At 34.5% G+C, this 16474-nt stretch overlaps 1 protein-coding gene across 1 annotated transcript; it reads left to right on the plus strand.

The window, feature by feature from the left end:
* Positions 1–1688: 1688 nt before the first annotated feature.
* On the plus strand, positions 1689–10088 carry LOC120352424. Its single transcript, XM_039432840.1, has 4 exons — positions 1689–2819; positions 3462–3530; positions 3927–4016; positions 9946–10088. Exons 1-4 carry the CDS (start codon positions 1872–1874, stop codon positions 9991–9993), a joined length of 1155 nt encoding a protein of 384 aa, XP_039288774.1. The 5' UTR covers positions 1689–1871; the 3' UTR covers positions 9994–10088.
* Positions 10089–16474: the final 6386 nt, after the last annotated feature.

Raw genomic sequence — 16474 nt, forward strand, 5'->3', positions numbered from 1 at the left:
ATATTGTAATCTAAAATCTTTATCAACTCAATTTTGGAACTCAACCAAACTACCATTGTATATTAGCTATTAATCTAATAGATCCTAAGCATCTTTTTCCAGTAGAAGATAATGTGAAATTAATCTCAACTATTATTTTTCTACTTGTAAATGATTAATAGACTGAATAAATATTAATTAAACTAGTGTTCTCGTAATGTCTTGTGGATTTATTCCTCCTATAGTGAGATTCACTTCAAAGTGTCAGCATGTATTTATAAATTTCACCATTCAACCAATGCTGACCGTTTGAAGCGAATCTCACTAAAATATCCTTTCAATATTTTTATTAATTTTGGGCTGATGCCTGTTTGTTCTTTCTATTCAAGCTTGAACATAATAAGTATGAGTCAAACTACAAAATAGAATATTGGAATAGAGTTGGAAATATATAAAATGAAATCAATTAAGGTATGGAGCATTACATTATTTCTACAATATGGAATTCAAATAAATATTATAAGTTAATTCAGTAGTCAGATATCATTAGATAATATTTTCAGAATATCACAGTGTCTCACTAATACTTTTCCACTAAACATTTATTTTGAAACTTGCTAGTGGGAAACTGTATTATTTAATTTATTTCAATGATATATATGTACAATGAATGAAATATCATATAGGCATAGGATATAAAACATGAAAATCAAACTATAGTGAGATTGACTTCAAACTATCGGCAGTTTTTATATTATTTGAGAATTATGATAAATGCTATCCTATAATTAATGACATCAATGCTTTTCATTCAAATAACGCTAATCGATGAAAGTGAATATTACTATAGATAGAACATTTGAAATGGAATTGAATTGGTAGTAATGGAACTGTAATCTAGTCATCTTTGATGAAAATCACTCTCAAAATAGCACATTCAAGTAAAAGCTCATAAAAAATTGATGAATACTCCTTGATACAGTAGATAAATGGTCAATAAGGTGACTTTCTGATGTCAGTCTTCAGTTATATTGTAAGGCTATTGATTCCCATAGAATAGTTTGTTTACTTTAACTGATAGCTTCTACACTCTTGAAGCATTTATTGCTGTTGATTCGATTTCATTCTTGAAGAATTCTGTGTCCTTCCATCATAGCTGAAGTAATATGTTACCTCTAAGAAACATTCTTTGAATTATTATTACTCAAATTCTATTGGGTATCAAAATGTATTGCATTTCAAGAGTCTTACAGTAAAGCAACTAGATAGTATATAGTTTATCCTCCTATATTTACAATACATGGCTTTATTATGAACTGGATCATATCCTGAATTCGAAAATTGTGGATCTTTATTTCCAGCTCCCTTTTTTCTAATCTCATGTTCAACTATTTAAGAATTGAAAATTGTAAAAATCGAAAACTGCAAAAATTATTGAGTTTCAAGAAGAAACTAGAAAATCATTGAACGCTATACAACTTTCAGAATTCATTGAACTCTGAAAAAACTGTGAGAATTCGTTTTCAGAAGCTAAAAACTCATTGAACTCTTTGATGAAACTAAAAATCGATAGATCGTTTAAAAAGTCATTGGACTTATTGAAAATATGCTTAAGTGCGTTTAAAAAAAATCAAACTTTCAGAAAAAAATTATTTTCTCATTTTGAAGTAGGTGATTTTTTTATCAACGCACCAACCAAGTAATGTTGAACTAAATTAAAAAAATTACAAAATATTTGGAAAAGAAATGAAATTTTCCCATAAAATAAAATATTCTTTCTCCGTGCACAATAAATAACTCAACTTGGGAAAGGCTCAACAAAATATTTTTCTAAAAAAATATAAAAATATATAAACATTTTTGAAGTTTTCTCATCCACTTTGAATACGAAAATGGGGGATGCCGAAATTCTAGGCTCGGTCCAGAAAATGTTCAAATACGGCCGAGTGTTCGGCCACAATCCTTGGCAGATCAACGAATCATACGAAATGAAATTGGAACTTCTGCCCTCTTTATACTCAGCGTTTGTAGTGTGCCTGTTAGCTTTCAACTTTGCTTACCTCTCAATTTGGCTCTTCATTGTCAAATCCGAAGAGGGCACACTCAACTCACTCGAAACTATGTACTACTACTACAAGATAATGGAAGGCTTTACATCGTTACTATCGTTCACTTACTACATAAGAGGATATCACAGAATGGTTGTTAGACTCAGATTATTTTTCAAATGTACACAACTGATAAAAAAATATCAGATACCTCTTGAGGTTGACTCTGACGAGCAACATTATATTCTACTAATATTCGTTGGAATTCTGTATGTGACAATTCTGATCGCTGACTTTTTCATATGTATTTATTGGAATAACGTCGATTTAACCGTAACTTCTTGGTTGTTGGGTATATTTACAATACTTTTCAACAGGTTCAGTCTAGTTCAGTTCATAGTGATTTTCGATTTCAATGGAAAACTTTTCTCGGCTTTCAACCGTGAAATTAGGAATATTAACACTCGCAAACATAACATCAATGATGAGGGGGAAACAATATTCTTCACAGCTAAAGAACGAGTGAGAACTGTGTTTTATCTTTACGATACATTTGTGTACATGGTAGAACAGGGTATCATTGACAGCAATATTCTCATTTTGTCTCAAATACTTTCCAGTATTATAGGGTTGACCGGGTTTTTGTATTCGAATTTTGTGCTGATTATTAATTATGTGTTTAAAAATGAGGAATTTCAGTGGCTGATATTCGTCCAGAGCCTGTATTGGTCGGTGTTTATTTTCGCCACCATTGCTATTATGATTTTTACTAGTAGTCATAGTGTGGAAGTGGTAAGTAGGCTATATAATCATATTATTGATTTAATATAGATACAATATGTTATCGAATGATAACGTTGAACGGTCGGTCCCGGCTGAAGTATAACAGTCGTTATGACCATTGACTGCTTAGATGATATATAATTTGAAAAGGAGGTGGGACCTTCTAGCAAGGGACTTCCCAGTCCCCACCAACAAAAGCGCATACGAATTTGTAATCTTTTATTGATTTATTTCCATAGGAATACTGGATAGTTCTTCTATTGAATAATTAACTATAGTTATCTTTTTCATTTTTCCAATGGCATAATTTATTGTCCAAAGCATGTAGCTGAATATGTAGAAAGATCTATCAATATTGGCATTTTTTCACAATACCGATTAAAACATTTTTTACAACTTTTTGAGCGATTTATTGATTGAGAACACATGGACGGCTGAGAAGTTTCTGACAGCCAGTGCTTTCTTCATTACGTCGATTTACTTTTCGACTGACTTTTTATGAAAGCACTTGTCGCTTTAGTATGATACTTTTACCCTTCACAAAAAAAATGATATTATTTTTAAACAGATCTAAGCTTATTCCCTTCTAGTAAAATATCTAGTCCTAGTAGTAAAATTGTCCAATAAATTTTCAAATTTTGACAATTTCAGTGTAATGACATGGCAATGGCAATACATGAAGTACTTTGTGAAGAAGATTCATTTCTTATAGCTGATGAGGTATGTACGTTTTTATAGGTCACTCTAAGCTAAGTTTATGCACGAAAAACGTACTGGCACTGTAATATCTACATGAATAATAAGCCTTCCACACAGTAGTGAGGATGCTGAGAAATGAATTGCCTTATACTTCTTTTATTACTTTACAAGCAGTATGCCAATATTGAAGATTATATTATTATGTTTTCATTATGATAACATAAATTTTTGTATTCAAAGAATAAATAGGAACTATCAAGTACAGGCTTAATTATAACATAAACCCCAATCTGTTAATTTCAGAATATGAGTAAACTAAATTAATATTCAAAACCAAGTAGGAACATTAAAAAATTTTTTCTGAATCCAATCTTGTCAATTTCAGATTTGTTGAATGCCATGTCCAATTTTTTTCAGTTGGAAAATTTTTCGTTACAACTGCTGCATAAGAAAATCGATGTCTCTGTTTTTGGATTATTTCAAATTGATTCACATCTTCTTGGATCGGTAAGTGAGTAAATGAAAAACTTATCTTCAAAATGAATCAATTTTAAATTGCGTATATCCTACCTTCACCTTTTAACTTACATATATTAGGTACTTATGCATGATGTCTCGAGCCACGAGCAAACCATTAAATTGTCACTAATAATTTGTAAGAGTGATAATTTTATTTTAGAATTTTTGAATAATTGTAAAAGCAAATTTTAATAGGCTAATGATAGATTAAGAGAATGAATAATTTTCAATTAAATAAGACTCAATAAAATAACTAGCGGAAATCAAATCACTAATAAAAATCGGTGCTAATATGGTGAGAGATTTCCAACCTCCGACTAGCAATCAATATATATGTCGTATGGGTAGGCAGTGCCAGTAACAAATAAAAAGAGACAAATAAAACAAGTAATGTGGTTCGTTTCTGTTCTAAAACTGTTTATTTATGTAAAATCGACAAACTATAATGATAGGGATAGTGAAGCTGATCTAACAGCTGGGTTTACTAACTGTCCCCCCCCAGTCTTCACTATCCTTGCAACAAACATAAAAACAAAATATAACAATGAAAACAAGCCTACGTTAGTTCGTTTGGCAATCTGGTGATCGCCTCTTGACTCTTCTTATCTCATGAACATGTGCTATCTCAGAACGTTTTGTCATTCGTTGCAGTTTTCCAAGCTTCAATCTATTCCTTGAGAGAAGTTTCTGGACAATAAAAGCAATACTTTTAAGCATACTTAACTACTACTACTTACTACTAACTACTACTTAAGCATACTTACTGCTAATAAAATAAATGATATTATAAGGGGTGTTGACAGCAGATGTATCGGCCACCCCTCGTCAAGAGTGTCCTCATTTTCTTCCAAGGCAATGCAGTCAAGTGTTTCAGTCTCTCCTGGTTTGAATGATGATGGTTTGGCAGTTGGCAGTTCCTTGTGCCCTGGTGTGGAGGATCATCACAATGTATTTGGAGATAGGCATTCTCTGTCTGATGTGAGTCAGCCTTTTCTAGGTTTCGATCTGGCGAATCATGTAAGTGTGGACACTCTGCTTGAGGATGGAAGGGATTGTCTCAATGTTTCTGGAGGTCAGCAATCATTGTCTGACTCGAGTCAGCCTTTTTTAGGATTCGACCTGGCGCCCCTAAGAGTGATCTAAGTTTTGATATGCATGTAAATGAGTCAAGCCCTAATTATTTAGAGTCTTTTAGAAATAATAATAAAAAATTCCGATTGAATTTATGCTCCATAAATGTGCAGTGTTTAAGAAACAAATTGAATGAACTTGAAATCTTATGTAAATCACAGAATGTTGACATATTGTGTATCATAGAGCATTGGCTGGTTGAACAAGAGTTACCATTCTACCAAAATATTGATAGGCTGGCACTTACTGGCAGTTTCTGTAGACAGTCACCTTGGGGCGGTGTAGCTGTATATTTTAACAATAGGAATAATTTTACTATTAAACCACTTGACTTGTCAACGTACTGTGTTGAAGTTTCGGCGGAATTTGCAGGTTTTTATATTGTTGAGCTATCACTCATAGTGATATCGATGTATAGGTCTCCTAGGGGGGATGCAAACCTGTTTTTTGATAAGTTGGAGCTTTGTATTTCTTATGCACTGTCTGTGGGTCATTATGTGTTGATTGGAACTGACCATAATTTCAATGCAATTTATTCACCAAGGGATGTCAGGGTGTTTCTGAATGTTTTGCAGGGGTTTGGGCTGACAAGTTTAATAAGTGAGGCAACAAGAGGATGCTCAGCTCTTGACTCAGTTGTAACAAACTTAGATCCGGATTGTTTCACTGTGAATGTTAGCAAGGATCAAATATCAGACCACAAACATATCCTTCTGAGAGCTCGGTTGGCTTGCTATAGACGGGGTAGAACACTCAAAACTATCCAGTATCGATCATTTAATGAGAATTGTCTTCAGATTTTTTGTGCTTCACTACAGGATCGAATTGAGCCCTGGTTTAATATGATTTCAACGTTGTCAGCAAGGGAGGGGTTTACGTTTTTCTTTTGTAGTTTTAAGGAACTTTTTGATTCTTTGTTTCCTGTGAAGACTAAAAGGGTTTTCTCATCATCGGGGAGGGATGCTGGTCGACTGGGGGGTGGTCCAACCCGTCCAAGTTGCGATTGGTTTACTCCAGAACTTGAAGAACTGAGAGAGCTTATTCTGTTGGTAAGTGACATGTGTAAATCAAACCCTAATCTGAACATTGTATTGAAGAATCTTAGACATGGGTATCGCAATAAAATTAGGGAAACAAAATTGGAAGCAAACGCAAAACTCATTATGGAGTCTAGTAATAAAATAAAAGCTGCCTGGACACTTATAAACAAAATAAGACCATCATCAAAAGAGACCAACAACTCATTTGCCACAGCAGATGACTTCAACAATTATTTTCTTGAGTCAGTTGAGAAGATTGTGAATGATATACCAAATGACTGTGAACCTATTCAGTTTACTCACATGCCTGCCATAGTTTCTGAATTCACCTGGAGTCCTGTATGTGCTCAAGATGTAATTGAAGCGGTTTTAGGTTTCAGAAGTTCCAATTGTAAGGATATTTATGGCATGACCCCAAATTTGCTCAAGCAGATGATAGTTATTATTGCACCCATATTAGCATTGTGTATAAACAACTGTTTAGCTAGCGGTACTTTCCCTGAACAACTCAAAATCTCCAGAACAGTCCCAGTCTACAAGAAGGGTCCATATTGTGACACCTCAAGTTTTAGACCAATTTCTATAATTCCTGTTTTTGCTAAGATATTTGAGGCAATCATATTTGCACAACTGTATAAATACCTTGAGGAGCATGACCTCCTGGCTCCTTCTCAGTTGGTTTCAGGAAGGGAAAATCTACTGTCATGGCTGTGGAATCACTGTTAGAATCGATTATCAATTCTTTTGAGGAGCGGAAATCAACTTTTTCAATGCTATGTGATCTCTCACGAGCATTTGACTGTATTCCTCATACAGTTCTTTTAAAGAAATTGGAGCATTATGGCTTACAGGAATGCGCAATTCGGGTGTTTGAGTCTTACCTTTCTGAGAGAAAACAGATTGTACATTGGAATGATCAGCGCTCAATTCCTCTTCTGGTAAAACGGGGTGTGCCACAGGGCTCATTGTTAGGCCCATTACTCTTTCTTGTAGCAATAAATGATTTGCACTACTATCTAGCGGGAAATGTGCTGTTCTATGCGGATGACACTTCCTTGTTCTCTGCAAATAAGAGTGTCACCCAAGCTAAAGCAGATGTGATGGAGCTGTATGATAAAGCTCGTGATTGGTTCTCACAAAACAGATTGTCTCTGAATGAGGCAAAAACCCAAAGTATATTGTTCTCTCTATCTGATGTCAGTGAGTATTTGCAGCCGGTCCGACTATTGGGGTTCACTCTTGATGCCAAGTTACTCTGGGAACCTCATATAGACATGGTGTGCTCCAGTCTCAGCAGCATTGTCTATCTACTGAGAAGGCTGATGTCTGAACTGCCAATTTCGGTGGTCAGACAGGCCTATTTTGCTTTTTTTCATTCGAGGATGAGTTACGGTTTGAAATTGTGGGGTCATGCATCTAGCACTTCTAAAGTTCTGTTAATTCAGAAGAGAGCGGTCCGGGTGATTTCTGGGGCGGGCTATCTAGATCACTGTAAGCCCCTTCTATCTAAGAATGGCATTCTATCCGTCATTATGAGTTCATCTATCAATGTTTGAAGGATATACATCAGATGCAGGATAGGCTACCAAAGAGCAATGACATTCACAGTCACTTCACAAGAAACCGTGAGAGTATATATATACCAAGATGCAGACTTGAAAAGTCCAAGTCGAGCTACCCTGTGATAGGCTACAAATTCCATAACTTGCTACCAACTCAAGTTAGATCCTTGCCGAAGAAACGTTTTCTCCAAGTACTTAGATCCTGGTTGATTGTGAATCAATTTTACTCAGTAGAGGAATTCATTACTGCTGATCACAACTCCCTAGTCAATTTAATATAATGCTTTTTTTGTCTATTGATACCCAAGTACAGGAGAAATTATCTGATCTAATTGTAAATTTGCTTTTACTGATCTGTTTTATTTTATTTATTATTGTCTATTGTATGTATTGTATCTGTGCAATTTATTGTATGTTTCTCTAATGTGAATTGTGACTTGGCTATATGTAACTTATATGTTCAACTGGCCCAATAAAAACTTGAAACTTGAAACTTGAAACTTGAATAAGTAGCTGGTGAAGCTGATGTAACAAATATAAACAATTCATATATGCATTTTCAAATTTTTGAGCCAGAGTATGACCTTGTCATCTGCTACATGCAATTCTTGCAGCCCTCCCTGAAGTTTTGTCAATGAAAATTCCGCAATGATGTGGTTCATGCTTTGCTCCTGACCACATTCACAAGAGACGTGTCAGATAGACCCCATCGATGCATGTTTTTTTGGCATTTCCCCTTTCCTGTTCAGAATCTGTTCATTCTCACCCACACCTGTCAAGGCAGCTCAAGACCATTCAGCCTCCTAGTTGGATCATCAACTATGGCCCGGTTGCACAAAAGCCGGTTAAATTTTAACCGTGATTAATTTCACGAGAACCAATCAGAGAAGGTCTTTTTGATGAAACGGCTTCTCTGATTGGTTCTCGTGAAATGAATCACGGTTAAAATTTAACCGGCTTTTGTGCAACCGGCACTATGTATTTGTTTCTCACTGAAACAGATTGTCAAGCCTCGGTCCACTGTTGATGAGTTTGAGTGTTCGCTGACTGTGGGGTGATCTGCCAGAAAGGATTTCTGGATTTGAGCCTCAGTGGAGTAGGCAAATTCAAAAGCAGATCTTTGTGAATTAGAAGCTCTGGTAGCTTGCTTATCTTGCTCATTTCTTTGCAAGCTAACTCTTGCCTTCTGAGATGTGATGGAGGAATGTTACTGAGAACAGGAAGCCAGTCTGCATCAAGCAGCCAGTTATCACTCGCATTGCACTGTTCAAGGCTACATGAATGTGACAAGTGTGGCAGCTACTCAACCATGCAGGAGCTCCATACTCTGCAGCACTGTAAATGACTCTCCAGTCCTCAGAGTATCAGCCTTTCTCCCCCATGAAGAACCCACCAGCCTCTGAAGCAGGTTCACTCTAGATGTTAGTTTTTTTACTTAATTTCTGTAGGTGCTCTGGGAAAATCAGTGATCTGTCCAGTGTGATTCTAAGGTAGCTGGGATGGTGGTTCATTGGGATCTGCTTTTGACAAAAGTTCACAACAGGTACTTCATTTGCCTGCTGGTTGTTGAGGTGGAAGGATGTGATGCTCGTCTTGCTGTAGGGTTTGGCTTCAACCCCCAGTACTGCAGGTAGGTAGTCAGGATGTTAATATCTGCTTAAATGATTGTTCCTGTCTGTTTGATGGTGGTAGCCTGTGCTGCTATTGCAATATAATCCGCATACATGCATTTCTTGCTTTTGGTGTGTGGGATGTCTGAGTTGTAGATGTTGAATAATACTGGGGACTGGGGCCATCAATGAAAAACGAATGTATATAAAAGAATATTTTTTCCACTAAAAGCTACTTTTACAATTAGGATTATTGATTATTCTTCAACATGATTGCCGTGAAGTTTGAAGGCATTTGCCATACCAGCGGAGCAGCCTACCAAAACCTGTCACAAAAAAACCTTCCTGCTGCTATAAAATGCTGCCAATTACAGTTAAGTCAATATAATGTATTTACTAATGCAATCTTATAAAAAACAAAGGAAAGTTGTCTATATTCAGTCTTTATGAGTTAAATCCATAAAACTTCACCTAGGATAACAAGATTTTCAGCGTGTTCCTTTCACCTTAATTCCTTTATGGTAAAAACTGTATTCATGTTTATTCTTTATAATTATTATAATTATTTTTACAGATGATAGTAGCTACAATAACGTTCCTCGTCATTCTGATCCAGTCTTAAATTCAATTTAAGATCCTATATATATATTGCAGCGATAGTTGAAAAATTCTTATAAAAATTGAAGTTTTCTAGTGTTTTTTGTCTTCAAATTATAATGTAAGTACTGCATCTTGGTATACTGCTTGCTTTTTAGTATTTTTAATGTTAATATTTTTCCAGAGTTTTTTATGCAATTTAAATCGATAAAGTTCATAATCATAATAATCACTCTCAATTCCTTTATCGTCACTCAAATGTTCTTATCCTTTTAATATTTGTAGTAAAGTCAGTAGTTCTCATGAAACTCCCAGTTTTGCAAGATGCACATCACAGGCCTCATTCAATATAGTTTATTCACTACTAGCCGAAATAAATTTCATGCTTTAATATGGGTTAAGCTTTCTTGAAATGAACATGAAATAAGCATTTCTACTATTCATCCGAAATGAATCACGGTTAAAATTTAACCGGCTTTTGTGCAACCGGCACTATGTATTTGTTTCTCACTGAAACAGATTGTCAAGCCTCGGTCCACTGTTGATGAGTTTGAGGGTTCGCTGACTGTGGGGGGATCTGCCAGAAAGGATTTCTGGATTTGAGCCTCAGTGGAGTAGGCAAATTCAGAAGCAGATCTTTGTGAATTAGAAGCTCTGGTAGCTTGCTTATCTTGCTCATTTCTTTGCAAGCTAACTCTTGCCTTCTGAGATGTGATGGAGGAATGTTACTGAGAACAGGAAGCCAGTCTGCATCAAGCAGCCAGTTATCACTCGCATTGCACTGTTCAAGGCTACATGAATGTGACAAGTGTGGCAGCTACTCAACCATGCAGGAGCTCCATACGCTGCAGCACTGTAACTGAGAGCTAAAGCTGCAGTCCTTAGAGTATCAGCCTTTCTCCCCATGAAGAACCCACCAGCCTCTGAAGCAGGTTCACTCTAGATGTTAGTTTTTTTACTTAATTTCTGTAGGTGCTCTGGGAAAATCAGTGATCTGTCCAGTGTGATTCTAAGGTAGCTGGGATGGTGGTTCATTGGGATCTGCTTTTGACAAAAGTTCACAACAGGTACGGTACTTCATTTGCCTGTTGGTTGTTGAGGTGGAAGGATGTGATGCTCGTCTTGCTGTAGGGTTTGGCTTCAACCCCCAGTACTGCAGGTAGGTAGTCAGGATGTTAATATCTGCTTAAATGATTGTTCCTGTCTGTTTGATGGTGGTAGCCTGTGCTGCTATTGCAATATAATCCGCATACATGCATTTCTTGCTTTTGGTGTGTGGGATGTCTGAGTTGTAGATGTTGAATAATACTGGGGACTGGGGCCATCAATGAAAAACGAATGTATATAAAAGAATATTTTTTCACTAAAAGCTACTTTTACAATTAGGATTATTGATTATTCTTCGACATGATTGCCGTGAAGTTTGAAGGCATTTGCCATACCAGCGGAGCAGCCTACCAAAACCTGTCGCAAAAAACCTTCCTGCTGCTATAAAATGCTGCCAATTACAGTTTAGTCAATATAATGTATTTACTAATGCAATCTTATAAAAAACAAAGGAAAGTTGTCTATATTCAGTCTTTATGAGTTAAATCCATAAAACTTCACCTAGGATAACAAGATTTTCAGCGTGTTCCTTTCACCTTAATTCCTTTATGGTAAAAATTGTATTAATGTTTATTCTTTATAATTATTATAATTATTTTTACAGATGATAGTAGCTACAATAACGTTCCTCGTCATTCTGATCCAGTCTTAAATTCAATTTAAGATCCTATATATATATTGCAGCGATAGTTGAAAAATTCTTATAAAAATTGAAGTTTTCTAGTGTTTTTTGTCTTCAAATTATAATGTAAGTACTGCATCTTGGTATACTGCTTGCTTTTTAGTATTTTTAATGTGAATATTTTTCCAGAGTTTTTTATGCAATTTAAATCGATAAAGTTCATAATCATAATAATCACTCTCAATTCCTTTATCGTCACTCAAATGTTCTTATCCTTTTAATATTTGTAGTAAAGTCAGTAGTTCTCATGAAACTCCCAGTTTTGCAAGATGCACATCACAGGCCTCATTCAATATAGTTTATTCACTACTAGCCGAAATAAATTTCATGCTTTAATATGGGTTAAGCTTTCTTGAAATGAACATGAAATAAGCATTTCTACTATTCATCCGAAATAATCAAATATGAAACTAACGTTTATTGGAAATATCTGGAATATTCCAACTTCAATCAACAAACAACAATAAAACTAACTATAATCTAGAATTTTCCGGCTTGGGAACTTGGGCAAAAACCTTGTCAACCAATCAATATGTTTACAAAGTAATTACTTCATGCTGTCGTTGAATAAAGAACATTACGCTTGAAACTATATGGACTAAATTCAATTTTCATTATTGACACTCATTTGCTGGAATGAGAAGCATAATCTATAAGGAATGTTGACAGTTCGGAGCAAATCTCACTGTATAGACAAATAAATCCATGCAATCTAAAATGCCGTAATAATAATTACGGCTTTATTTGAATTGTTATTGAGGCTTTCAAATTGATTAGAATTTGTGTCAGCCGTAGTTCAACAGATAAAATTCAATTCATTATCTAAAACCGATAGCAATTTAAAAATTATAATTTCAACTAATTGATATCTTTTGCAAATGTATACTAGCCGTATCTAGGTTTTCTCATTTCCTATAAGAACGTAATCTAATTCAATACCTGAACATTAATCTTGAAAATTATTTTAAATAATGAGTTGCAACTACCATCACAAAGAATGAAAACCATAACTGCAAGTCTCCTAGAAGAAAATATCTTGAATAATCAAAACCCTAGTGCCAATAAATCATCCAAAATTTCACAGATATTCCAATCAGTTTTCTTGTGTACTAGTAAACTATTTACATCTGTTTTATCTTTTATACTGGTCATCAATTTTTTCTACTCGTTCAAAATCCTTACTTTACATGCTAGTTCGTCACAAACGACTCTCGAATTTATATTTTCAATTTTTGCTTCTTTTGAAGCCTCTCTATCGATTTTGTCGTTATGCCTTGTGAGCTACTATTACAAAACTACCAAAAATTTCTCCTCACGTTTAGAAAATGTAGATACAGTGTTCATCAAGTTTAATACCCTTGAAACTCCAATATCATTGATAGGTGTCTTCAATCGCGAAAGCTATTTCATTATAGCTGTAGTTTATATTACTTTCAGTTTCATTGAGTTTATTTTTGTTTTCATTTTAGGGGTCAGAACTTTGGAAACCCCTCTCCAGCTATGGTTGTTAAATAGATTTGCCCTCCTCACCAACAGAATTTATCTATTAATTTTTTTCATCTTAGTTTCTGCATTAAAAAAACGTTTCATGGCAGTTAAAAACCTTTTGCTCACTATTGCTGCAATAGAGGATAAATTCCGTATAATATCCATGAGAAAGTATTCAAGGAATATTGTTACAACTTTTCCATCACTGAAGTCAGCTCATGATTCTCTGATGAGTTTGTCTGAGATTCTGAGCTTCCAATTCGGAATGAACAACCTTTTGATGCTTATCATGTCTTCTGTTATACTAACTTCTTTGTATTATCACATCATATACTGTATTTTACTAAGTGATAACTTTGGTCAGCACCTGTATGAAGTGGTCTATTCAATTGTGTGGATTTCATTCTTGACCGCTGATATAATAGTTCTGGTTACAACTTGCTCTTCTACCAGTGATGAGGTGAGAAATTCCATATTTCCTCTTAACTATTATATTCAGTTCTTATTTACTAGTAATCAACTTATAAAACTTATAAAATACTCATCTTACTCACTCACTCACTCACTGATCACGATTTCTGGAAAACTACTGGATGGATTGCAATAAAACTTGGAATATAGCTTCCTTATACGTCCTAGGTGCTCACTAAGAAATCTTTTGGCGATATTTCAAATCTAAGGATGGTTTTTAAGGATTTAAAGTTCGTCTTTTAGCATGTATATTCTTCTTCTCCAAATCTCTCAATTATAATAGAAATGTCCATATCATTATGTTACTATAGAACTATAATCTAGAGAGAGTACCTCTTCGAAACAGTTGTTAACTGGCAACTAAATTAATAATTTTGTCAGGTTGGCATCAAGTTGAGATGACTTCATTAGGTTGGCACCAAGTTGAAGAACTAATTAAAATGCATTTATCGAGAATAAATTGATTGGGCACTGCTGCTTCAATCAGAGCTATTCCTGGGAGTATAGATAATTTTTATTTTTATAAAACTAACTTTTGTGACGGGAGTTGCTTCTATCAATTGATCCTATTCTATCAAGACTAATTTTGATAGTATATCCGACGGATCGCGAAAACTGCTTAAACAATTCCGATGAAATTTTAATAATTCAGTATGATAAATTTTTTAAAATTTTAAATAATAATGTTTGAATATTAAAATATTTTTAAAAATATAAAGTATTTTTAAAACTTCAGAAGTGTCCGTTGTGGACTCTCCAAAGAATGAGGAAATTCGACCAAAATTTAACTTGGGCGAAAGAAAGGGGTTATTTATTAAAACGGCCAAATAGCTGTTATTGCTTTTCCCAATGTAAAAATATCGTCTATAGAAGTAAGGCGCTTTTCCCATGAATCAATTATTCTCAAACATTGATTGTTGAACATTAAGATTCTCAAACATTGAGAAAATAGAAGGTAGCTTTCGAAAAAATATTGGAGTATATGCATAACAGTTCGTTGACTGTCAGTATTCCTCATTAATAGCATCAATGCTCCCCATTCAAACAATGCATATTGATGTGAATCTTACTATAATTTGGTTACTTGAGATCAGATGAAGATAATAATGCCGATGATCGCTACTGTTTCAATTTCAATCATGTTTGACATTTTTACTTTTGATGCCAGCTGTTATTATGTAAAATAAGTTCTCATTGAAGTTAATTATACTAAGAAAGCGATTTCTGTTTGAATATGTGTGTTTGTGGATATGTATGTATGTCGGACGGATCTCGAAAACGGCTCTAACTATTTTGATTAAATCAGGAATATAGTGGGTTTGCGACAAAAAATAATTCTGGAACAGGTCTCAATTCTGGGAAGATTCGCTGAAGTTCCTTGAGAAAGGATTATTGGTCCCTCAAGTAGCAGCTGATCAGAAAAAAGTTGTCCATAGTCTGTTGAAAACGTAAGAGGGTGTGAGCAAATGAAAAATATTATAATAGCTGTAGTTGAGTTACCAAATTTGGCGACCTTATTTTAAAACATTGCAGTATTCATGGAACATCTGGAAGAATAGGTTCAGAAAGTGATCGGATGATAGCAAAAGAAATTTAAAATCGATCTTTCCAAACATATGGTAGTTGAATGTAATGTTCATTGTGAGGTGATAGAAATGCGATTAATTTCTTCAGCTTCTGTTGTATTGGTTCCTCTGTTGATCCATGTTTGTACGCATCCATGGCCTTGAGAGAGCCAGTTGCACTGTCTGTTAATTCATAATCCGGACTGAATACCACGAGAACCAATCAGAGAAGCCTTCTATTAAAAAAAACCCTGCTCTGATTAATTCTCATTAAGTTTAATCCGGATTGAAATTGAACAGGCTTTCGTGCTAATGGGCCTGATATTTTCATGTTTCAAAATCAGCTAAAAACTAAATAAAAAAAACATGACATTCCATCAGCTGCTCCTATTTCCTTTCATGATGTCATTACATGGCACATGACAAATCTATTGATAATAGATCACAAGTAAAAAATAAAGTTGTCAATTTAGATAGAAATTTAATTGAGTTACATGTTAGTTTACATCTAAATTTTCTTCCCTAAGCTTTTGGTTCAAGCTAAGATCAAAGAAAGAAATCATATAATGGTAGTTAATAAACAAAGTGATTGAATAAACTCTATTCAGATTCATGCAAATTCACATTAAATTGATCCCACTTTAATATTTATGATAGTAAAGTTTATTAGGACATGAGAAATCAGCCACAATAAATGTTATACTAACTATTATGAATGGACTCTTATGTATGAATGGAATTCCATGTAAGAAAGAATCAGTGGATTGGCTGTTTTTACACTTTTGGATACGGTAAGTGAAACGAAAAGTGAGCGAAAGGCTATGCCAAAAATTCCAGAATAAGCAAGAGATCCATGGATACCAGAGTCATCAAATTCCGAATCAACTTAATTTGGAATTTATTCTTCAATTGCATCAAGCAAAATCAAAAATAACATGATCACTGCTAATTTGATAACTGTCAACGGGAAATATTAATTGCCAAAAAATAAAGTCGAGGTTGACTTTTAAGCCCCGCCCAATATTCTACAAAATTCGCTGCAATCAGACTAATATTCTACAGAACACTTCCAACACATCAATTAATTATTCGAATGATTTGACTCAATAATTTTCATGCCAAGTTGTGGCCTAATCTCAAAAACTATTATAACAATTTTGATAGAATTTAGATTATAAATGTTTCATAAAAAT

The sequence above is a fragment of the Nilaparvata lugens genome, chromosome 7, assembly GCF_014356525.2.
Source record: "Nilaparvata lugens isolate BPH chromosome 7, ASM1435652v1, whole genome shotgun sequence".
Classification (NCBI taxonomy): domain Eukaryota; kingdom Metazoa; phylum Arthropoda; class Insecta; order Hemiptera; family Delphacidae; genus Nilaparvata; species Nilaparvata lugens.

What these genes read in the sequence shown, in the direction of transcription:
- LOC120352424 (XM_039432840.1), top strand. Translation starts at nt 1,872, where the DNA reads ATGGGGGATGCCGAAATTCTAGGCTCGGTCCAGAAAATGTTCAAATAC. An exon ending in GTAGTCATAGTGTGGAAGTG is followed by an intron (nt 2,820 to 3,461) that starts GTAAGTAGGCTA and finishes TGACAATTTCAG; the next exon opens with TGTAATGACATGGCAATGGC. An exon ending in ATTCACATCTTCTTGGATCG is followed by an intron (nt 4,017 to 9,945) that starts GTAAGTGAGTAA and finishes TTATTTTTACAG; the next exon opens with ATGATAGTAGCTACAATAAC.